This window comes from Mixophyes fleayi, chromosome 5 (genome assembly GCF_038048845.1).
Source record: "Mixophyes fleayi isolate aMixFle1 chromosome 5, aMixFle1.hap1, whole genome shotgun sequence".
Classification (NCBI taxonomy): Eukaryota; Metazoa; Chordata; class Amphibia; order Anura; family Limnodynastidae; genus Mixophyes; species Mixophyes fleayi.
The window spans coordinates 62,157,623-62,181,808 of record NC_134406.1 but is presented as its reverse complement, the minus strand read 5'-3'; the positions used below and the strand labels follow the sequence as shown (position 1 = coordinate 62,181,808).

General features: G+C 38.8%; 1 protein-coding gene across 3 annotated transcripts in view; it reads left to right on the top strand.

Moving 5' to 3' along the window:
• COLQ (collagen like tail subunit of asymmetric acetylcholinesterase) overlaps nucleotides 1-20,615 on the top strand; it is an 83,885-nt gene extending 63,270 nt beyond the window's left edge. For all 3 annotated transcript variants that reach the window (XM_075212299.1, XM_075212297.1, XM_075212298.1), the window contains 6 exons: nucleotides 4,695-4,782; nucleotides 4,990-5,108; nucleotides 7,049-7,168; nucleotides 8,318-8,423; nucleotides 13,721-13,823; nucleotides 18,671-20,615. In XM_075212299.1, the coding sequence (XP_075068400.1) occupies nucleotides 4,695-4,782; nucleotides 4,990-5,108; nucleotides 7,049-7,168; nucleotides 8,318-8,423; nucleotides 13,721-13,823; nucleotides 18,671-18,740 (606 nt within the window). In that variant the 3' untranslated portion in view covers nucleotides 18,741-20,615. The remainder of the gene's footprint in view (nucleotides 1-4,694; nucleotides 4,783-4,989; nucleotides 5,109-7,048; nucleotides 7,169-8,317; nucleotides 8,424-13,720; nucleotides 13,824-18,670) is intronic.
• The last annotated feature ends 3,571 nt before the right edge of the window (nucleotides 20,616-24,186 follow it).

The window sequence follows — 24,186 nt, the reverse complement described above, 5'->3', positions numbered from 1 at the left end:
CTATGGAATTATGGGGCGCAAAACTCTTATTTGGGCAAGGTGAGAATCCAGATAGTATAGCTTCAGTTCCGGAAATCCTCTACCACCTCAATTTGTATTGATAGAGAGATTCTCTGTCCCTCCCTATTCCAAATAAATTTAAGCAAAGGACACTTAATAAAGCCTACAATTTTGGGGAGTGAATGGGGCAGGGAAGGGGCATTTGACCATAGTCAATTTACAGTGGGGCCGTGCCAAACTCACGCATCCACGTCCGATCCAAGCTCTGGGCAGTGCAGTTACTTGTTTTTCTGCCATATTTCTTGCTCCAGCTATAGGGCTAGTCTAAGTACTAGTGATGACAGTCTCCTTTGTATGGAGAGACACGAGCAGCATTAAACTGAACCAAAGTACTATTATTGGAAAAGGAGGGAAATTAGTCAAATTCATATTTAAAGTGGAAAACCACTTTAGTCTCAACAGAGCAAAAAGAGAGAAAGAAGTCACAATTTTAATGTACAGCACTGTATATTATAAGGGTGAAAAGACATGTGCCTTTTTTGTGCAAAATAATTTGTTCCTTATGGAAGGCATGGATCTGCGCAACAACATGGTGAATCAGCAGAAAGTGTTTTCTTCTTCTGACAGCATACTTCCCAACAGCCGAGACAGTCCTGATTTACGGGGACTGCCCTGCCATGCATAGAGTCAGGACTATTTCATGGGCACTCAGAGATTCTTTCCACCTGCAAAAAGACTTGAGTTTAAAACGGAGATGTCTGTAATCAGGACTAGTCCTACGGTGTCTCTTTATTAAATGGAGATAAGCCCTAAAGGGGATTTTTTGCAGGATTTAGGGCTCCTCCTTATTTACCAAAGCCCCCGGCCGGTAAAGACTAAACCTATATACCAAGGACAGCAGTCGTACAAATACAAATGCTGTCCTCTGATTGCTAACGTCATATCAATAATTTTTTTTATAAAGTCTGAAACTGAAAGTCCAAGTTAGGGCTTCCAGTTCCAGGTTGCATGCCCATGCCGGCACAAGCCATGCCCATGCCGGCACAAGCCATGCCCATGCCGGCACAAGCCATACCCATGCCGGCACAAGCCATGCCCATGCCGGCACAAGCCATGCCCATGACGGCACAAGCATGGGCCGAGGGTCCCAGGACTGACAAGTGGTGAGACTCTGCTTACTGCTGCCAGCCAGTATCACTAGGAACTAAGCATCGCTCATCTGCCCCGGTGACAGCGATAGAAATTCTGGCTGTTGGGGGGGTCTTAATAAATAGATGGAATGGCTGTTGTATGATCCAAGCATATTTGATGTGGTTAATACCCATGTAATAAAAACATTCAACCATACAAATGTGATCCATATAATAAAGACAGTCCCTATACTCCATCATTCTCCTCATATCCTAATTTAACACTTACTGGGGCATTTCCCCCCGTTAATTCTCATTTCTTATCACATCCCGGAGATGACTTTACTTTGATAACAAATCCGGGTTATGACCCAGAGTCTTTAACGCGCATACGTGACCTTCCATACGCAAAGTAATTCACGGTGTGTAACGGAGGGGAGAGCATGAAGCCTGCCAGAGAGGATCCAGACATCCCTCTCCTGCAGTGCTCTCCCCATAGGGTAGAGCAGTTGCCATTTACAGATGGCATCAGCCATCGGGGTCAGGCTCCAGAAAGCTAGGCTTTACGGAGCTGGATAAATTGGCCCAGACCGTAGTCTGCAGTATAATGCAATTCTTAGCCTAATGTAGGAGATAGCTACGATATCTTCTGCATTGGGCTTTTGTTAAATAGCTGTGATACTATATGCCTAAACCATGTGGAAACAGACTTTGGTTTAAGGCTTAATAAATAGTCCCCACTGTATATACACTTCAACCTGCAGTATTTTGGCAGATAAATGTGGATCTACAGTAGTAGTAAGTTCGATTTTGAAGTTACGATTTCATCATTTTGAGCATGTGAATTCAATTGTATCTGTAAACCCACCAAAGTAACTGCCTCACCCATTTACATGGGCAGATCCAAAGAAGGGGATGTACACCTTGAAATGTGTCAAGCGGACAGATATGTAAATAAAGTAGTATGTGCTTCATTTTTGTGGTTAATTCTGTATGTTCAAATATTGCTCTCTTGTAATTGGTGTTGAATGTTTTTCCTTATTTAAATGGGCAGAATTGTTCTGGAATCAGCGAGAATTTTGGGGAATGAAAAAGGAACACACTTATATAAATTATGATGTAAAAGTATTGCAGCCCAAACTGGTAGAAGAAGGTAAATATAAAAATACACTGTATGCTTGTAACTGTGCACGTGGTGTACATTGCTGTTTTAGATTAATGGACCTGGTGATGGGACATCTGTTAATTTTGTCCTTCCCTGGTGTACACATCGGCCGTCACTGTGTATCTCCAGCAGACGTCCCTATATAAATATCACTCCTGAAGCAGCATCTAAATTAAGAAGGTGTTACTTCCTCATCCATTTTGAGAACCATTTTAACAAACCTCCACCGTCTATTAAGCTGGATGCTGGCTGACTTCCAAATCGACATCATTCAGTAGATTTTTTTCATGAACATAGTAAGGATACTATTTATTAGGGACAAAAGCAGCACATTTAACTCAATCTTTTTGCTCCTTTGCTATTAGCTACAGTCATTGAAGTGACTCTGTAAATGTGTTTATTATTTTTTTTTGTCTGTGCCTCACCCCTGGTAGTTACTTTCCTGATTACAGCTATGGTTGTAAATGATCAGTTTGTGCATTGCTACCTAGTCACAGAGGGGGTAGCTATTTTGCGGCCTCGTCCAATATCCATAAGAATACAACTTGTGAACTCACTAGGAATTAGTGATGTGGCTGATGCATGAAGCACTTGCCTATTCCGACAGAATATCCAGGAGGCTCCCGAATTTCAGTCCCAGAAAAACAGACATCCTCAGTGGAGGCCAGCCTCAATGATGCCACTTGAGTAATTAGGCCCCACCTCTGCGATACCATGAATCTCGGCACTGCATAGTAGGGGGAGGAGCCATAGTAAGGGGAGGGGCCATGGTGACAGCATCACCACCACCTCTCCCACACATACACCTCACCCCCCTCCCAGGATCTCCAGGAGGGGAGATAATAAAAGTTGGCAAGTATGGGCACTTGTGATGTCACTAGTTGCTAGAAAATTGATTGGCTGTACCAGTAGTGTATCAATTGGGAAAGGAGGGTTAATCAATTCGTGCTACTTTGTTCCGTCCACAATATGTCTACCACCTCGATATGTAGGTGACATGTACACCTTAAACGCCATGTTAGAAATCTTTATGCTTTTAAAAGGGCTTAACTAAACATGTACATATATTTTTGTTTTGTGGTTATATGCATTACATGTGTATGAGTGATGAGCAAGGCCTTGGAGAAAATAAGTTTAATTGCACAATTCAACCATCACATGACAGGTTGTTATAATTATAATACATTACTATGAGTGCACATTATGAGCATCTTTAGCTAATAGCTTATATAGTAATCACTTCAGTGTGCTGTTCTGCTAACATTTTACACAAATAACATGATCGCTTAAAATGTTTCTCACCATTCATCTGATCACGTTACAAAAACTGGACACACTGTGGAATCCGTATTTTTTATATTTGCTCTTCTTGTGTTAAGCTTAAAATCCCCCTAAGCGATGATAAAATATTTTGTCACTAGTTATAGTTACTCTACCCAGTAAGGTAATCATGTCCCAGCAAGGTTAATCCTGTTGTATTTTTAATTATGCTAATTAATAGCGTGAATAAACTATTTTGGTATAAATGTTAAAATTTATCTTAAAAGCAAACTGAGACAACATGTGAAGGACAGAAATATATACTTAGATAGTAGTGTGCAGGGGTTCTTCATTTGCTCATTGTTATCTGTTAATGCAAGGTTATAATGAAAACATGTTTTTAGAATTTAGACAGATTCAGGACCATTTTGACTTTGGACTAGGACATAGAAATGGTTCACAATGGTTCAAATTTCACAAATATTTTCATCTTAAGTTCTGTAAATGTATTGTTTCCAGACATGGTGTCAATATTTTGTGTATATAAATGTAGTCTTAGGATTCTATTTATTAATATGCGAAAAAAAGTTTCCACAATTTTCCAGTAAAGTATTGCCAGGGCAGCTGAACGATACTCAGTCATGTTGGTCTGGAGCTGTAATAGTTAACTTAAGTTAAAGGGGAATATGTGCATGTGGCTAGCTGGTTCTGGTGTGAACGGTAGAACTGGAGGCCCAGAGGTTTGAAGTTCCAGTTAGTGGATGAGAAAGAAAAATAGAAATTATTTAAAAAAAATATTTAAAACCAATTTCAGCCATTTTCTTCTTTATCACCATCTTGAGATAACTGAACAATTATTGTAGTAGTATCACTGCGATTCTTATTAAGTAGGCTTCCCCATGTTTATCTCCTGCAAAATAACACCCATTTTCTACGGTTATAGGGCTTGTTGTCCGATGATAAATATGCCTCTTAAACTTCATGATAATTTCTAAACCACTTTCTTCCACCTTTTGCTTTTTAATATTACACACATAGTTTATCAGTGTTTATCGTGTGTTAGTCATGTGACTCATGCTGTGTGTAAATGTTAACACTGATTATTATTAATAATAATAATAATTTTTATTTATCTACAGGGAGACAAGGGCATGACTGGTGCCATAGGAATTATGGGCCCACCTGGTAGACCAGGTACTACTGGTCCCCCTGGACCGCCAGGACCAGGTAACTAGAAAGAATATGACTACCCTGGTTAGGAGCACTGTCACCACCTCTCTCTGATTAAAACCATATTATTATAAATCAATATTTTTTTTTTGCACCAATCAGTGCTCCCCCAACCCCATTTTTATGGAGATCAAGAGAATTATTGTGATTTAGCTATCTTTTACAAGTGCCTATTAAGCATAACGTGCACTGTTTCTTTCTCAGGGCAACTAATTGTTGGACCAAAAGGAGAGAGAGGAGTTACTGGACCTCCAGGGAGATGTCATTGTAAACACCCTCAGTCTGTGATTGAAGAATCAGTGAATGGATACAACTATGCCAAAGTACAAAAATATCTGTCTCTCCAAACCTTTAAATACTATTATTTTACTCAGCCTTGCAAGCTGCGCATATGATAGAATTATAATATTTAAATATTCATTTTTCAGTCAATGGGGTATATATACTAAACTGCGGGTTTGAAAAAGTGGATATGTTGCCTATAGCAGCCAATCAGATTCTTGCTGTCATTTTGTTGAATGTACTAAATAAATGATAACTAGAATCTGTTTGGTTGCTATAGGCAACATCTCCACTTTTTCAAGCCCGCAGATTAGTAAATATACCCCCCTTGAGTCAATATTATGACCTAGTGCTTGTAGGGCAGACAAATATTCTGCAGTATAGTAGCATGTGTTATAAAAACCCAAATGCTTGTGTATCCACAAATTAAACACAAAATGTTCCATCATATATACTGTGAGAAGGTACAGCATTCACAGGAATCCGACACAGGTATGCTGAACCATTTAACTTTTAACGTTTATTGGCAGTTGTCAGGATGGTAAAACAGTTTAAACGCTGGTTCAGCAATCATATCAGAAACAGTACACAAAAATTCCCACCACCTACCGCTGGCTAGACATTACTTCCCTATCTGCAAGCCGGCCAATTACTGGCATCGGTGGTCCCACCCACACATACAGACAGTGTCTTTATCCTCCACCCCAAGCACTACAAACAAATCACAGCAAACCAATCCCACCCATGTGGAACACCTGTGTGTGTGTCTGTGTGTGTCTGTGTGTGTGTGTGCTAAAAGAGGATCACAGGGAAACTTTAACCCTGTCTGCAGCCTGCAAAGAGGCATATTTGCCACAATACATACACACTGAAAGTGCAAGATTAGGGGGTAAATGTATCAAACCTAAAAAGAAAGAGTGTAGGTATTGCCCATAGCGACCAATCAGATTCCAGCTATCATTTATCTAGTATATTATAGAGAATGATATCTAAAATCTTATTGGCTGCTATTGGAAACACCTCCAATTTTCCTTTTTAGAAGGTTTGACACATTTACCCCTAGGACTAGATTCAAGTTACAGAACATGCTGAAATGAGTGGAATCAGAATGGAAAGATAAAAGATGCTGTGGGGAAATAGGTTGTTAAGTGATAAACTTTAAGGGGGGAAAAAATTATGGGTGGACTATAAGGATGTGAATGGATAAATGGGGAGTAGAAGTGAGGGGAAATAGTGGAATCAAGATAGTGTAGAACATGGTCAAGGAATGACTTGTTGTTGAATGGCTAAGTAAACTTACTACAAAGTAGCAGTGGCGTTGGGAGAGTTGCTGTAGACCCTGGTGCAAATCCCAGCTGATTCCTTGTGGCTCTTGTCAAGATTCTCTGTATTCATCAAGGGCACAAACTGTAGATTCTATGCTCAAAGTAACAGTTAGATAGTTCCTGAATAACTCTGTAAGCCAAAGATAATTATAATAGTCATAAAAGGGAAAATAATATTGGGAAAAAGTGAGAGAATTAGGAAGAGATGAGATATTGTCAATTCACAAGATGGATAGTGAAATAAGAATGAATAATATTATATTGAATAATACAGTATGCCTCAAATGTGGATACAATACTATTGGTATTCAAATACAGTTTCCTAATCGAGAAAGAGAATGTTAATTGTTGCATTTTTTCTCATGTACTTGTATTGTTCTATATTTATTATTGTTAAGGTTTTTGCTATGTTAACATAGTCATATTTTTCTATGCTTTCTTTCCTCACTCTACTTCTCTTCAAGTTTTGCAGAACTTTCCATCTTCATAATAACCTGAAAACTGTTATAATAGACTGGTGTAACTGTATATCAGTTTCTGTACATAGATGTATGATTCTTAAATCAGCAATGGAGAATTAGAAATTAGTAACATTCCTCAGGAACTGTTTACTGTTCTTATGATATTATTACATTTCTGTGTTCCTGTGTTCCCAGATATTTCTGGTCAACAGTCAGGAGGAACTGGACCGTTTGGATATTAACAATGCATTAGCATTTCGGAAGGACCTAAGATCCCTTTATTTCAGAGACACAAATGGATGGTACCCTGTACAGGTAGGAGACTAAATCTCAGGGTCCACAACAAAATCCCCGTCAAATTCTTATTGCTCCTTGACTTTAGAATAAGGTTTGGTCCTAGTGGACAAAATGTTAAGGAAAATGTTAGAAAACTTTCTTGGCTCACACATCGGAGAATATTTCTATTGGTCAACTACTGTAAATAAAAACTACCCATACACAGCTTTTAAATTATTTGTATTGTTATATAGGACTCACATAACATATACCTGTGTCAGTGCATATGAATATCCACACTTACAGTATATATATATATATATATATATATATATATATATATATATATATATATTATATAAAGAGTTATACACTGACCTACTAAATTCTTAGTGTGTGTGGGAAAAAAAATTCAAAAAGGGCTGAAATTTGGTAGGGCTCAAACTCATTTTTGTAAGGTAATTTTACCTCATGAACACACATGTGTAGAGGCGTGCGTTAGTGTGTGTGTGTGTGTGTGTGTGTGTGTGTGTAAAAAACTATTTTCTCAGAAAGGGCTCATCCAATTGACCTGAAATTTGGTATACTGACATTATTTGACAAAAAAATTAGAATAGTCAAGTCAGTTAACTTCCATCATCCCCCCTTCCCCCTGTGGGATGGGTAGTAAAAGCTAAATTTACGAGTTGAGGGGTCAATCTAATTTTCGTGAGGTAATTTTACCTCATGAACACACATTAAAAAGGTCGCTTGCGTCGGGAACTAACGCTCTTCCCCTGAGGAGGCCTGGGCTAGGTCCAAATGCATGACAAGAACATTTTTAAGACCTTGAGTAGCTTGATTTGACTAGAATGCATGAGTAACATGCACGGGTTAACTTGTGTGTATATATATATATATATATATATATATATATATATATATATATATATATATATATATAGTAGTGGTGTGAAAAATGTAAGTCACTGGAATTTGTTCTTTTAGTTTCACAAAGAAAGCATTAGGAGAAGTGGCAGTATGGCATAACACCATCTACCTGCCCACTTCCACCACTATATATATATAAATTATATATGTATCAGCATGGAATTGACCCCTTAACAAACGTTGATGTGCTACCCTTATTTTTAAAGACACATTCTTCTAAACACAGATTACCCTGACATTATTGTCATGTATTCCCAGCCCACTTCCACCCTATCTGATGCCAGTGGCAGCTGTGGAGATGGAATTATTCAGCTCGGAGAGGAATGTGATGATGGTAACAGAATTGTCTCAGACAGCTGTATAGGTAAGCCTTATTTATACCAGAAACAACACATGTAGCTATTTTAATATTTTTTAAATTTTATTATGACTATGCTGATGTCAGTATTGTCCCAAATATCAGACCCCAAAAGGGGGTGCGATCTATTAGTAAAGTAGTTATGGCTTTGTTGGCATATGGGTGAGCTTTGCCCTTATTTATATTTTTGAAAAACTGGGATGTATGTATTACCTAAAACAGTTACCAAACCTGATGTTTACATAGGTTTATTTAAATGGTTCCTAAATAAGTATACAGTGCCTTACATCATAAAGAGAAAAAGGGACAAAAATGGCAGTAAAAGCAACTCCAGACATAATAAAATAGGAAAGTGACCCCTGTATGATCTTAACATCTTATTTGGAGGTTGAACACGTACATGCATAAATGGATAGGTAAAAAAAAGTGCTAATCACATTTAGTAATGATCAGAATGGTAGGATAGCAGTTTAGATTTGAAGACAGGATGGTGATAGAGTTTGCTCAGGTTAAGAGAGATGGAGTTCTAGACATATGGTCCAGCCAGAGAAATAAGGTTTAACAGAGCAGTGGGAGTAGATGGTGAAGATGGTGGATGGTGCAGATGTAATAAACATGTAATCTATACCTTATGACCATACCATTTAATAATTTGTTTGCCATGCCTGGCTCAACCTATGTATTGCCAGCCCTAGGGTCCAAATGCAGGTTCTGTGCAGTCGTAACCAAAGGCCTGTTCTTCTTTCAATACTCCTTTTTATTACTGTGATGTCATTTGTGCTATTTGTTGCCACATGATTTTGTGTCAATGAAATCATAAAACTCTAGTTACTACACTAAATTAAGCTGCTAATTGAGAGACTCAGTATTGGGAAAGACCTTTTGAACTGTCTGAAAGAGTAACTTGCTGTACTATTTTGGGACACTTTACAGCATATAATCTCAGAATGATAATTTATTAATAATTTGGATCGAATTTCAGGTGTATTTTTCCAGTTAGCCCAGTGGTTCCCAAACTTTCTCAGCTCGAGGCACCCTTAGGGTCACCATAATTTTTCCAAGGCACCCCTAAGCAAAAATTATTACCGGGTAGTCCCGTTTTTTAAGTAGTTGGGTCAAAATGACGTAAGATGTATTTAGACCCCTTCACCATCACATTGTGCCCCTTTATCATATCACTCTGTATCCCCTTCGCCATCTCACACCCTGTGTCCCCCTCTTCGCCATCTCACACCCTGTGTCCCCCTCTTCGCCATCTCACACCCTGTGTCCCCCTCTTTGCCATCTCACGCCCTGTGCCCCCCTCTTCGCCATCTCACACCTTGTGTCCCCCTCTTCGCCATCTCACACCCTGTGTCCCCCTCTTTGCCATCTCACACCCTGTGCCCCCCTCTTCGCCATCTCACACCTTGTGTCCCCCTCTTCGCCATCTCACACCCTGTGTCCCCCTTTTCGCCATCTCACACTCTGTGTCACTCTTCATCAGCATCTCTCTCTGTCCCCCTCCTTCAGCATCTCTCTCTGTCCCCCTCCTTCAGTGTCTCTCTATCCCCCTCCTTTAGTGTCTCTCTATCCCCCTCCTTTAGTGTCTCTCTCTGCCCTCCTCCTTTAGTGTCTCTCTCTGCCTTCCTCCTTCAGTGTCTCTCTGTCCCCCTCCTTCAGTGTCTCTCTGTCCCCCTCCTTCAGCATCTCTCTGTCCCCCTTCTTCAGCATCTCTCTGTCCCCCTCCTTCAGCGTCTCTCTGCCTTCCTCCTTCAGTGTCTCACTGTCCCCCTCCTTCAGTGTCTCTCTCTCCCCCTCCTTCAGCATCTCTCAGTCCCCCTCCTTCAGCGTCTCTCTGTCCCCCTCCTTCAGCATCTCTCTGTCCCCCTCCTTCAGCGTCTCTCTGCCCTCCTCCTTCAGTTTCTCTCTGTCCCCCTCCTTCAGTGTCTCTCTGTCCCCCTCCAAATACTTGATAGCTTATTTGTACATTGAAATTTAAAGTTGATATTTGTGTGCTACATGAAAAAACAGTCAGTATTTAAGTTATGTGCAAAACAGAAAACTAATTTTCACCCCTTGCATTGTAACATGATTTTGTCCAGGAGACTTAAATAAGAAATTTATTAATTCAAGTTCCTTAATGAATCAGGCCCTAGATCTGACAAAAAATGGCGTTTTCACTGTATTTAGATATTTTTCCTATTTATCAAAATTATCGCCGATGGTAATCCTGGTGACATTTCTTGTTAAATTGCACCACACAAGATTTTCTAGAAAGTCTTCATACCAGAGGGGTCCTTAAATAGTCTTCATTCTTTATTACTGTCAAGATAATCATACAAATAAAATCCATTATAAGGTTGTGAGCCTGAAAAAGTGTTAAACCAGCAAATGTACATTACATTATAAATAGATAAATTGTCAAAAATGTGCAGGCTATCTAAGGGGGCTGTTGGTCCCCTATGTTCCACCTCTTCTTCTCTAATCAGCATAAGAGGAATGTGCCCAGAGATTTCCCTGGATGTCTGATACATGAGCCTTTTATATTTTGTAGCACTAACATTATGAAATTCTTCATCACTGGTGATGACATCTTTAAAAAAAAAACAATAAAATGTTTTTCTGAAGTCACTGCAGCATGAAGCTTCACATATAGGGGGGGGGTATAGTGAGCCCTGTTTAGGGAAAAAAGTTCAACATTACAATTATAAAGGGACATAGACTGTGGAGAAATGCATACACGAATTAATAGCTATATTTAGTAAGGAAGGTTAGCTTCTGGGTGCCATTTCCATTACCTAAAACTCTGGCCTCCTAGGTTGTACCCTGTTAATTTACTCCCTCCTTTACCACTGTAAAATAGATTTGTCCTGATTGTAACATGTGTATATAATCAGAACTGAACAGTGGATCAATTTGCACCATACAGAGCACAATGCAGACCCTCTGTACTTTAGTGCCTATACCTTAAGGCTATTGACACAGGTACTGTTCCTATGTTCTGTAGTGTTCTCTGTCTCATCTTTCTAATCTATCTTCTCTCCCCTAACAAGCTACCATGAATTCCCAACAATCTTCAGAGCTATACAAGCCCTGCTCCAACAATGATGATTACCTGCTCATTAAGTGGCTGTTCTCTGTGCCAGCCCTGCCTTGTATCCGCTTGCCCGAGTTTTCTGTATCCTGGTCCTTGTCTCATTTCTTGTCCTAGTCCTGTCTCCAGTGCTGTGATTAGCCTGGTACAGCCTGGTTTCCCTCTACCTGTGTCTGTCCAGATTTGTTATTGCTACTGCCTGCTCTTTATTTTTTTTACCCTGGTCCTGTTGTTCTGGCCGCTCCTCTTACAATACCTGTCCTGGGGCATCCAAGTACTAGAGGGCATACCCAAGGGCCAAGGTGTCTGCTACAGGCATAAGAGTATGCTGTGACCGGGAACTCACCTCCAGTAGCAGTTTGGTCACAGGACCTTCCTCTGGTTGTCTGTTGTGTCTGTCTCCTGTTCCATGTCCTGTTCCACTTCTGATAGTCTCCCTGTCCTGCTGGACTAACCATATGTATCGCTCCTCAATAATATCGCTGTCCGCTCAGCTTCCAGACCATTGCTTGTTTGTGTACCCTCTGATTTATCCCTTTCATTTGTTTTCGTCAGTTTTACAATGTCTGTTAGTAATAAGATTTCCATGAACACACTCCTAACCTACCCTACAGTGAAACTCTACTTCCCTTTTGTTGTTGACCTGCAATCCCCCGCTGAACCTTACAGACATAATACTTAACCATGTTTAGCCATGTAGCTTAGTCACTATTAATTACCAGATAATTCATTCCTGTCGAGTGAGGTGTATATTGCCAAAATAAAGCTCTTAAAACAACTCTGTTAAGGTATCAACCTTCCCCAACTGATATGTGTGAAATAAACAGCTGTAAGATATAAATGTCATCTAGAATATTATATACATATGACATTTGCAAAAGAAACGATGTCACTGTATAATATATTACTGTAATAACATGTTACATTTCAGTGTGGTTACCAGTATAGCAGGGTGGTATCTGAAGAGACTGGTGGAGAATGATATTCTAACAGTCTGCTTTCTGTGATACATGCCACAGTCATTGTTTACATAGTCGGCATTGAACTGTCCATGTTTATATACTAATGATTTACTGTAAGATTAGAATGTTAGTAAATACAATCCACTAATATATATTGTTTAAAAATTATAAATTCTTTATTATTATCAATTATTTGAAAAAAAAAAAACCATTCACAAACAGATCCCATTCATAGTTTAGTTGGATTTTTTTGTGTTTTTATAATAATATATTATATAAAATATATATGAAATATCTCAAATTAAGGTAATAATGTGAAAAGAAGAAGGTGGGTATTGAAAATAAAATCAAAATGAACTACATACAACCTATAGGATTGACCAGATATTATTTTTAGAGATGAGTGGTTCGGATTCTGAGAAATGACTACCACCGAGTATGGGTTGGGTACCTTACCCCGAACACAAAAATGCCGACCTCGGATCCCCCGACAGGATGATATCGAAGGTGTCATGGATGACAGAGTTGCAATATTGACATGTTGAAAACCAGACATGCAACAATTCAGACGAATGAAGATCCCGGCAGCCTCCGATGAGGTCACTTTGAATGGGCACAGTCTGATTCACGCTGTTAAGCTGGTAATTTAAGGAGGTGCCGGCTGTACAAGGTTCTAGGCTTTGTAAAGTACATTGTACAGCCGGCGCCTCCTTAAATTAGCAGCTTAACAGCGCAGATCAGACTGTTCCCCTTCAAAATGTTATCATTGGAGGCTGCCGGGATCTTCATTCTGAATTGTTGCACGCCTGTTTTCAACATGTCCGTATTTCCACTCTGTCGCCCATGACACCTTCAGTGTCATACTGTCGGGGGATCCGATGTCGGTGGTTTCGTCTTCGGGATAATGACTACCACCGAGCATTTCTACCAATAATTTCTTCCAGTTATTTTAAGCATAGACAATAATTTAAGAACTATCTAATTAATCTCTAGTGTAAGCATCACAAACTAGCAAAACAAGCAAGTGCTACTAAAAAAATTAAATATTTTTTGCTGTAATATTTCTTTACGTTACTTCTGACAACCATTTGTAGAAATGTTCCTCAGTGTTTTTTATGGAAAACAAGGTGCAAAGTGCTAGGTATTATTTGTCTACTTATGTGGGAAACTGTAGATCTATTGCTAAGGCTTCAGAGCTTAGTGAATGTTGGATGAATGCCTTATAAGCTACACATACAGCAATTACAATGTGACCTCTTTACTAGAATGCAAGCGTGCTTATTGTGGGGATGGCTTTCGACAAGAGGGGTTAGAAGAGTGTGATGGCAAAGACTTTGGATATCAATCGTGCGGAACATATCTCCCAGGGTATGTATTATCAAATATGCATAATTTTACTAATAATAAAGCTTTTAGTTGGAAGTTGAAATTAATGTGTGGTGACCCTGAGATCAATAAATTAATTTCAACTGCATGGGTGTAAGTAGGCAATTTTGAGTAGCTTTTGATAATTATATTTTATGCCATTATTTGTAAATATATCCAAAATTTTGTATCTGGTAACTTATTTTAGAGAGAGCACAGTCAAATCTATTGCTGTCTGTGCTCCTCTAAATGCAAATCAGTGTGACGATGGGTTTGACACTTATGTATATGGGGTAATAAATGTCATTGTGTTTAGATTATTATTGTTTCTTTACTTACTCTGTCAGTTTGAAGGCATTGCTGGGTTAATACTGTCGCCGAGGCCGGCATGGGCGCTAACAGGGGGGTGTTCCCAGTTGTCCAGAAATCCCCACCTATGGAGTAACAGGAGGTTTCTCCGTAGTCCCCCAGCCCCAGTGACATCATGGAGCTGCCAGAAGAAAGGAAAAAAGTGGGCGGACACATTTCTCACTCTATGTAAATGTAGAAAGCCATGCAGAATATTACTGCTGTGCACGGCTCCTACTGGCAGCCCCCCAGGGATAGATCTGTCAGATTGTAGATGCTGCAGTGGCTCTACAGAACAAGGAGAGAGCAAGAAAAAAGTGACAGGAAGAAAGGCACAAAAGAGACAGAGGAATGGGCAGTGAGTAAAGTAATATAAAGTGGTGATTAAGCAACACAGAGAGGAGAAACGGGCTAAAGGAAGATCCTATAAATGGAACGATGGGAGACTAAAGAGATGTAAAAGGGAGAAATTAGAGAATGGAAGGGGATCCCCTTCCTCTGCACCAGGGACCACGTGCTGCCTATTACCATAGAGAAGGTAGTGCATGGCCATTAAAAAGAGCAGATCCAGGCAGTGCATGGCCATTAAAAAGAGCAGATCCCGTCCCCACCTCTACTAAAAGTGGCTCAATTCCTTCACTTACATCCCCCCCCCTTCATTATCATCATCTATTTTTTTATATAGCGCCACTAATTCCCCAGCCCACTCATGGTCTCCCACCCATGTTTGTGTGTCTACTGTATGTTTATCTTGCCCCCCCACCCCATTGTGTCAATATCTATTATCTTCCCTTATCTCTGTTTCCCCTACTGTATTGTCTCACTTTCTCAGATTCTGTATGTGTACCTCCCTTCCTCCGTATCCCCATGTGTGCCTTGCGTGTGTGTGTGTGTGTGTGTGTGTATATGTATGTGTGTGCGCACGCGCTTGTAAAACTCTCTCCCCTTTTTATGTGTGTGTATAGCTCTCTCCCCTTTGTTTGTCTGTATAGCTCTCTCCCCTTTGTGTGTGTGTGTATATAGCTCTCTCTCCTTTGTGTGTGTATGTGTGTGTGTGTATAGCGCTCTCCCCTTTGTGTGTGTGTATAGCTCTCTCCCCTTTGTTTGTCTGTATAGCTCTCTCTCCTTTGTGTGTGTATGTGTGTGTGTGTATAGCGCTCTCCCCTTTGTGTGTGTATATGTGTGTGTATAGCTTTCTCCCCTTTGTGTATGTGTGTATAGCTCTCTCCCCTTTGTGTGTGTATATGTGTGTGTGTGTGTGTATAGCTCTCTCCTCTTTGTGTGTGTGTGTGTGTGTGTGTGTGTATAGCTCTCTCCCCTTTGTGTGTATGTGTAAAACTCTCTCCCCTTTGTGAGTGTATGTGTGTGTGTGTGTGTGTGTGTATAGCTCTCTCCCCTTTGTGTGTGTGTATAGCTCTCTCCCCTGTATGTGTATGTGTGTGTGTGTGTATAGCTCTCTCCCCTTTGTGTGTGTATAGCTTTCTCCCCTTTGCGTGTGTATGTGTGTGTGTGTATAGCTCTCTCCCCTTTGTGTGTGTATGTGTATAGCTCTCTCCCTTTTGTGTGTGTATAGCTCTCTCCCTTTTGTGTGTGTATAGCTCTCTCCCCTTTGTGTGTGTATGTGTATAGCTCTCTCCCTTTTGTGTGTGTATAGCTGTCTCCCCTTTGTGTGTGTGTGTGTTTAACTCTCTCCCCTTTGTGTGTGTGTATAGCTCTCTCCCCTGTATGTGTGTGTGTGTGTGTGTATAGCTCTCTCCCCTTTGTGTGTGTATAGCTTTCTCCCCTTTGCGTGTGTGTGTGTATAGCTCTCTCCCCTTTGTGTGTGTATGTGTATAGCTCTCTCCCTTTTGTGTGTGTATAGCTCTCTCCCTTTTGTGTGTGTATAGCTCTCTCCCCTTTGTGTGTGTATGTGTATAGCTCTCTCCCTTTTGTGTGTGTATAGCTGTCTCCCCTTTGTGTGTGTGTGTGTGTGTGTGAGTGTTTAACTCTCTCCCCTTTGTGTGTGTGTATAGCTCTCTCCCCTGTATGTGTGTGTGTGTATAGCTCTCTCCCCTTTGTGTGTGTATAGCTCTCTCCCCTTTGCGTGTGTATGTGTGTGTGTGTGTATATAGCGCTCTCCCCTTTGTGTGTGTGTATAGCTCTCTCCCCTTTGTGTGTGTGTGTATAGCTCTCTCCCCTTTGTGTGTGTATGTGTGTGTGTGTATAGTTCTCTCCCCTTTGTGTGTGTATGTGTATAGCTCTCTCCCTTTTGTGTGTGTATAGCTCTCTCCCCTTTGTGTGTGTATGTGTATAGCTCTCTCCCTTTTGTGTGTGTATAGCTGTCTCCCCTTTGTGTGTGTGTGTGTTTAACTCTCTCCCCTTTGTGTGTGTGTATAGCTCTCTCCCCTGTATGTGTGTGTGTGTGTGTGTGTGTGTGTATAGCTCTCTCCCCTTTGTGTGTGTATAGCTTTCTCCCCTTTGCGTGTGTATGTGTGTGTGTGTATAGCTCTCTCCCCTTTGTGTGTGTATGTGTATAGCTCTCTCCCTTTTGTGTGTGTATAGCTCTCTCCCTTTTGTGTGTGTATGTGTATAGCTCTCTCCCTTTTGTGTGTGTATAGCTGTCTCCCCTTTGTGTGTGTGTGTGTGTGTGTGTGTGTTTGTTTAACTCTCTCCCCTTTGTGTGTGTGTATAGCTCTCTCCCCTGTATGTGTGTGTGTGTATAGCTCTCTCCCCTTTGTGTGTGTATAGCTCTCTCCCCTTTGCGTGTGTATGTGTGTGTGTATATAGCGCTCTCCCCTTTGTGTGTGTGTATAGTTCTCTCCCCTTTGTGTGTGTGTGAGTGTGTGTGTGTGTGTGTGTGTGTATAGCTCTCTCCCCTTTGTGTGTGCGTGTATAGCTCTCTCCCCTTTGTGTGTATAGCTCTCTTCCCTGTGTGTGTGTGTGTGTGTGTGTGTGTGTGTGTATAGCTCTCTCCCCTTTGTGTGTCTGTATAGCTCTCTCCTCTTTGTGTGTTTCCACTCCTTTCTTCCTTCCTACGTCTGTGTGTCCCTCCCATGCAATCATTTGGAAACCTCTCTCTGAAAGTCCTGTGTTTGCCCCTGATAGGGTAGATCTTAGAAAACATTGAAGGTCATTTCTCTTCCAGAAGTTCAAGACCATACTGCTGACAGCTAATAAGAGAGAGATGTTTAACGGAGTCTATGTTTTCAAATTTATGAAATAGAGAGATTGTTAGTTTATGCATCAAAGAATATATACATGAATCTTAATACAGGTTTTATTTATTTTATTTATGTTATTGTGAGTAATAGTAAACATGAGGAGGGAGATAAATATTTAAACGTAATTTTACAACTTCCTTCCCCTCGCTTGACTGACAGAATATTGAAGATAAATTCCAGAAAAACCATATAATAATATTAATTATTTATCTGGGTATCAGAATTTGGCTGAAGAATTTACAAACACGAAGCCGCTATTTTTGTGGAATTTTCAGGCATCTTTGCCAGAGGAATACAATATTTGGTGCCACATATAGAATCAAGTGAGAGAGACAGAAATGGTCATTGTACAACATTACAGTACAAATTACTGTATGTATTGCATGTATATCATCAGTATAATTAGGCTTAAACTGCCGTAAACAAATAATGAAATGTCAAATACGATGTGAAGGATACACAATCTATCTTGTAAATAACTCTGATGAAAGTCGGTGAAGTTGGGAATGGAATTGTTCCCCTGACACATGAGTAATTAGACATGGGTGTGCACTCCAAAACGTCAAGGGAGGTGTGTGTCGTACACCATATTAGGGATTCCTAACATTTGTGGAATTGTAACACGTCTGCTAACACAGATTCATCTTTTGTGACAAATCACTGGGACTAGTGGAATAATAAAAAACAGTTTTGTGAATAAATATATGTGTGCTTGAAAAACAAAGTTCATTACAGCTAATATGTGTCATTTACAATTAAAATATAGCCCATACAAAATCCCTATTGCTTATATACAATTTATTTTAAGAGTTTGCCCTCGTGAGCCCTGGATTCTTTTGGTACATAAAGCCCGGCACTGTAACACATACATGTTGGCAAATCACTGCACTATAGAGTCATATTAAACGTTTCAGTCTCTTCAAGGCTACAACCGGTGTAAGTGGTTGGTGGGGGGTGGATACACCAAAAAGAACATCTATATATAGATTAATTCATACTTGCCAACTCTCCCGGAATGTCCGGGAGACTACCGAAATTCGGGTCGGTCTCACGGACTCCCGGGAGAGCTGGCAAATCTCCTGCATTCCGTAATTGCGGGGCTAAAATGACTCGATTCGCAGCGAAATGCATCATTTTGGCCCCGCCCCCAAGACAAAACGGCATATTTGCCGCGAGGAGCCAAAATGACGCGATTGGCCGTGCCCCGCCCCCTCCCACCCTCTAGACACAGCCCTCTCCCAGATACAACTTGCCAAATGTTGGCAAGTATGATTAATATTGTTTCATGTCCTCTTCCAACAGATCTTATGGACAATTGCGATGTACTATCTATTGCTACATTGACTCTACACAATGTCGATATTTCACATGAAAAGCAAGTGGAGAGAGATAGAATGATTCGCGATGTCACACATACATCCGGTGCTATCGTAAAAGAAATTCAACAAGACTGGGCAATATACTAAACTTAAAGTCTAAGTGAAAGAAATAAATTTGCTGCTAATGGCTTTTTGAGAATTGTAATAATCATGTCTGACTGGGAGAAATAGGACCACTGCATCCTGTCTTAATAAAACATGCCAAACAGTACTTGCCAGCAAAACTTGTTCCTAACACACCTGCATAGGAAGAACCCTTACGGGACAAATGCTAACTTCTGGGACAGCAAATCTCAATCAACAGGAATATTATATTAATAAGACAACATTACCTCGACTTAGCACTGTTAAATGTGAAAATCTATTTTTTTCTGTTTTTATTTTTCTTATTTTGTTTTCTGTTGACTTGTATTAAATGAACACCAAAATATTCTGACTTATGGTGTTTTCTGAACATTTAACCTCTCGATAATAATGTGAAAATGGAATGTACTGTATATACTATGCTAAATAGAATTTCAGTGACAAGATACCCAATGCGTAAAGGGATGAATCCTATTGGTCTGGTGCGCTTAGACAGGCAGGAAATAAGAGAAGGAAGACGAGGAACAGCACTACTGGAAGAGAAAGTTGCATGGAGCGGAGAATCAGGATGTTGCAGTTACACGTGGTCAAAGTGGATAAAACGTTTATAGACCAAAGGCTCAAGTTGCGTGATGCAGAAACTTTACATTATGAATATGATATGAATAGTTAATCCACATAATTAATCTAAAGGCATGAAGATACATTTTCAGGATGACTAAACTAAGTTACTGAAGCAGTAGTAATGGATAACACATTGGAAAAGAAAATTCTTCACACATATCTTGAATAAACTGTTGAGCCTAAAAATGTTCTAATAGTAACTGTGTCATGCTTAATCATAACACCTATTAAACATTAATTTTAAATAGCCAAAAATTAATTTTAAATATTTAAATGGAATATAATGTAACATGTATGTGTATAACTATTAATCTATTAATACCCAAAAAATATTTCTAACTTTCTTGCATTGCTCCTTAACATGTTCATATATCTAGGTTTTAATAATACATAATTGGGTAGGTGGGTCAGTCTCCCTTCTTTTTTAATTTCTTTCCCTTTTGCCCTTTTTTTATTTCAATTTTTTTTTCATCTTGTCTTGCTGCTCCAGCCAAGTTGTGCTTAGGTTTTTTTCTCATATTTTTTTTTTACTCATAAATTATACTAATGTATCACTTCACAAACTCTCCAGTGTCTAAGTGTTGTCATAGTTTGTATAATGTTGTGCAGTTTTATCAGTCATATCTGTTTGGCAGGTTCCAAAGGTCCCTGTATTCTGCATATGCTCTCTGATTACTATTGATGTACATGCTGCCTGTTCAATGTATATAGATTTATTTATTAAATATTACAAGGTTCAACTGAACTGAAAGAGCTCTAGACTGTTATGCATATGCTTTTAAACAATGTAATTGGATGTTTGTCATTGTCACATAATTTCTGCCTGTTTGCCAGTCACACAATACAATGATCAGTTTACAGAAATTAAGGTTGTAAAATTAATTAAGAAACTCATATTTTTTGTACTTTGGCATAAGAATAACAGATGAAGATTTGATAAGCATGTATATCCAGTTTTAGTGACAGCATTCAGGTGCCTGGCATATATATAATCAATACAAGCAACACAATTCAAAACATTGAAATGCCATGAAGAGACAATAGTATGTGTAGTGTTAGTATGAATTTATGTCATTGTAAAAACATGAATCTCCTCTACATCTGCATGCCATTCACCTTGGAACCCACCAATGAAAATAAACAAGCTATTGTCTGCTGAATCTGCCTATTTCTGTTTATTGTGCTGTATTACATAATGCATTGATAAGTTGTTACAAAAAATAGTCACTTATTAAAGTACATGGTTGTATCCATTTTATACTATGTGAATTAGGAGCACGTCAGAACCATTTTAAGCTCTGGTATGAAGTTATTTCTGATAGCAGTATTACTCTCCTTAAAACAACTTTTCCAAGGTACTGTAATTTAAGCAGTTCATTTAAAGCTACTCTACAACGTAGGAAAATATTTTACTACAGTGCCTATCCCTCTAGTCACAACCCCAATCACATCTATTCATTATCATTTACCCAAAATTCACTATGTGAACCTCCTGGGAGGCCTACGATTTTGGGTTTGGGTTCCTTCATTTATAATCGTTCAGTTTGACTAATTTTTTACAGACATATGATACCTCTCTCAGGTCCTACCTTCGAGACCAAGTCATTTTTTAAATCTTATTAAGAATATAATTTGCTATGCCTTTCTCACTTTGGCTGTCCAATCTTTATAAATCAATATTCACCAAAATAAAGGAACTAGTCATTGGTGAACACCTTTCTTGTGTCGGTGGGATCTGAGAAAGGCATTGTAGTTTTATCATGGATTCTATTTAATTAATCCTCATACACATTTATTTTCTTTTTGACAACATTTCTTATTTACTGGTGATGAGTACAGTTATGGGAACCAGATTTATCCCCAGTTATGCCAATCCCTACATTATGAGGAGGGGTGTGACAGTGTAGCCAGTCTTGTTATCTATGGTTGATACATAGACAATTTATTTATTATTAGGGATGGGGGTGAAGAATCTGCTGAAGATTTGTTTCATTTTGTAAACAATAATGATATAATTTTATTTTCTTTCTTTTACATAAATTTTATTAAGATTTGGTTTTTTATAAATACATGGCAGGGTATATGGAATTCAAAACTAAATAATATTAACATGCATAAATAACAATTGTCTCTATTTTTTGTAATAAAGATCGAACTACAAAGTATTCTTGGAAAAAAACTGAATTCTACTTTCAGTTACTAATCTCTATTCATCACAGGAAAAAAAAAATCATGCTGGTTGTTTATATTTAAGTATGAACTCTAAGAATGTGAAAAGGAGGAGGTGAAACATGAGGGACTGGTAGTAATTGAGAACAATGAAGGAAAATAGACTTATCCACAAACCAGGTTGTATGTCTTCAGACTGAATTAAAACAGGATTTCAAAGGAAAATATAGTCATGATAAGTGAGCTAGAGTGACCATATATAATGAAATTTGTTAGGGCCGTCATGAATGATACTATAGATATACTCAAAGTGATACAAATGCCATACTCTATTAATTCTAGCTGCAATGGTAGGGGAGTCATTCTTTTTCAAGTTATAGGCAATTGCGTATTTTGAGTCATTAAGGATATGCCCAACAATGGAGGCAGGCTGTTTGGAAGTATTTAGTGGGCATGATTTAAAAGAGAGTAGGATGGGCAGGTAGGGAGCTCAATACATTATTAACCATGATAAGATCGTGTATATCATGCCAAAAATGCCATATTTTATGGCAGTGCCACCAAATGTTACAAAAGGTGCCCTCTGATCCACATTTCTCCAGCAATCCCTATAAGATTTGGATAAATCACATATAATCGGGAGAGAAACCAATACTACCTAAAACGGAGTTTATAGAAATTTTCTTCAATTCTTATACACATCAAACGTGATGATCCTTTCCTTTATCTTAAAACATTCTTCTAACTCTAATGTCTCCCCTATGTCCTCCTACAATCTCAGCTCATGAAGATTCTTATTGGCTGGCCATGATCAATCAGCATTCAGAAGAATGTTGATATCAGCCCTCTAAGATTTGAATTAAATATATTGGAGTGACTCCAACCTTGTCAATTGTGTTAGTTTTGTCAACACTGGGATTGGATTATAGGGGTCTAATCTGGAGACACTGGAAAAAGGGATTATGGGGAAGTTGAAAGCACTCTTGAAGTTCAGAGAATTTCAGAAAAAACCCTGAAGGGGAGCTATATCAGATATAAATTTAATATTGTAGTTGGTCCATAATTTAAAATAATTATGGTGCTGGCCAGGGGGGAAGGCAGGATTGATCCACATGGGAATCATGATGGAGGGACTACATGTACATGTGCTATATGGCAAGCGCAAAGTGAGTTGTCAAGGGAAAGTTCTGTAGGTGGAAGTAGAAAAAAGACAGCCTTATCTAGTGCCATTGGAGATTGCAAAAGGGGTTGAAGCAGTACCATTGGCCAGAATAAATGCAGAGGCATTATAGTATAAGGCGGCAATTTCATTTAAGAAGTGTCTGCTAAAACCCATTTGTTTTAGAGTAGATTGAATAAAAAGCCACAAGACCCAGCCAATAGCCTTTTCAGCATCTGATGAAACATCAGGACAGGTACAAGACTCTTTATTTGCCTTGTAAATCAGATGCACAGCTCTCCTGGTATAGTCGGCTGTTTGAGCATCTGTTGGAAAACGTAATTGATCCGGGTGGACCAAAGCAGGAGTGAACATAGTTAGTCTATTCACCAATATTTTAACAAATAGCTTGAGATCTGCATTGATTAGAGATATGGGACAGAAGCTTGCACATTGAGTTGGGTCTCATCCCTCTTTAGAGACAATAATAATATCTTCTCTAGGTGTATCCCTCTCAATCTAGTTCCCTCGCAAAATTAGTTGCAACTTACAACATATTGGGAGGACCACAGGATGCTTAAAAGTTAGATTTATGGAACACAGACACAACAATAGGAGAAAATTACTATATCTAGCAAAACATTATTTTTTTTTAAATAACCACTTGTGAATTTCATGAAAAAGTAATTGATAAAAAAAACAAATATAAAAAGACTATCAAAGAAGCTATGTCTGTGAAAAGCCCAAAGTTAATTATATTCATTTTATTCTTAAATAAAACCAACAATAAAATATCAAACTGCAGTGTATGCTAAATCACAAATTGATATATTAATTATCATAAACATTTAATATCATAAACATGCGGATAAATATAATATAAAATTTTGATGCTAGGATAAAAAAATGTAGGAATGTTGTCTAAAGTGGATTATTAAATAGACTTGAAAAGGACACATTAATAAAATTGTTAAGGAACACAATGTCCCAAAGCATGTATTATCAGCTCCTAGCCTATATAGCATTGGCACCTCTTCCCTAGTGGAAATCACATGTTTGGGTTACAGTGAATTAATAACACATGATATTAAGGGTGTCAACAAAGTGTATCATTTATTTTTTTGTGATGTATATAATACAAAGAGTAAATATAATACAAAGAGTAAATTAAAAGTGATACTTAGCTGCCAATCAATGTTTCCAGTAAATATGTTCATACACTGATGATTGTAGGATCCCCATCTTTCTGATAAGAAAGCTGAAATAAACAAACTGGAAACAAACAAAACGAACTCGACACCCCTGCAGTGGTCTGAGCGAGAAGCGGCGTTATGTCGCAGTTATTTAGCTTTTATTAACCAGAAAACACTTCCATATAAGGTATAAACATAATTTTTCTGTCA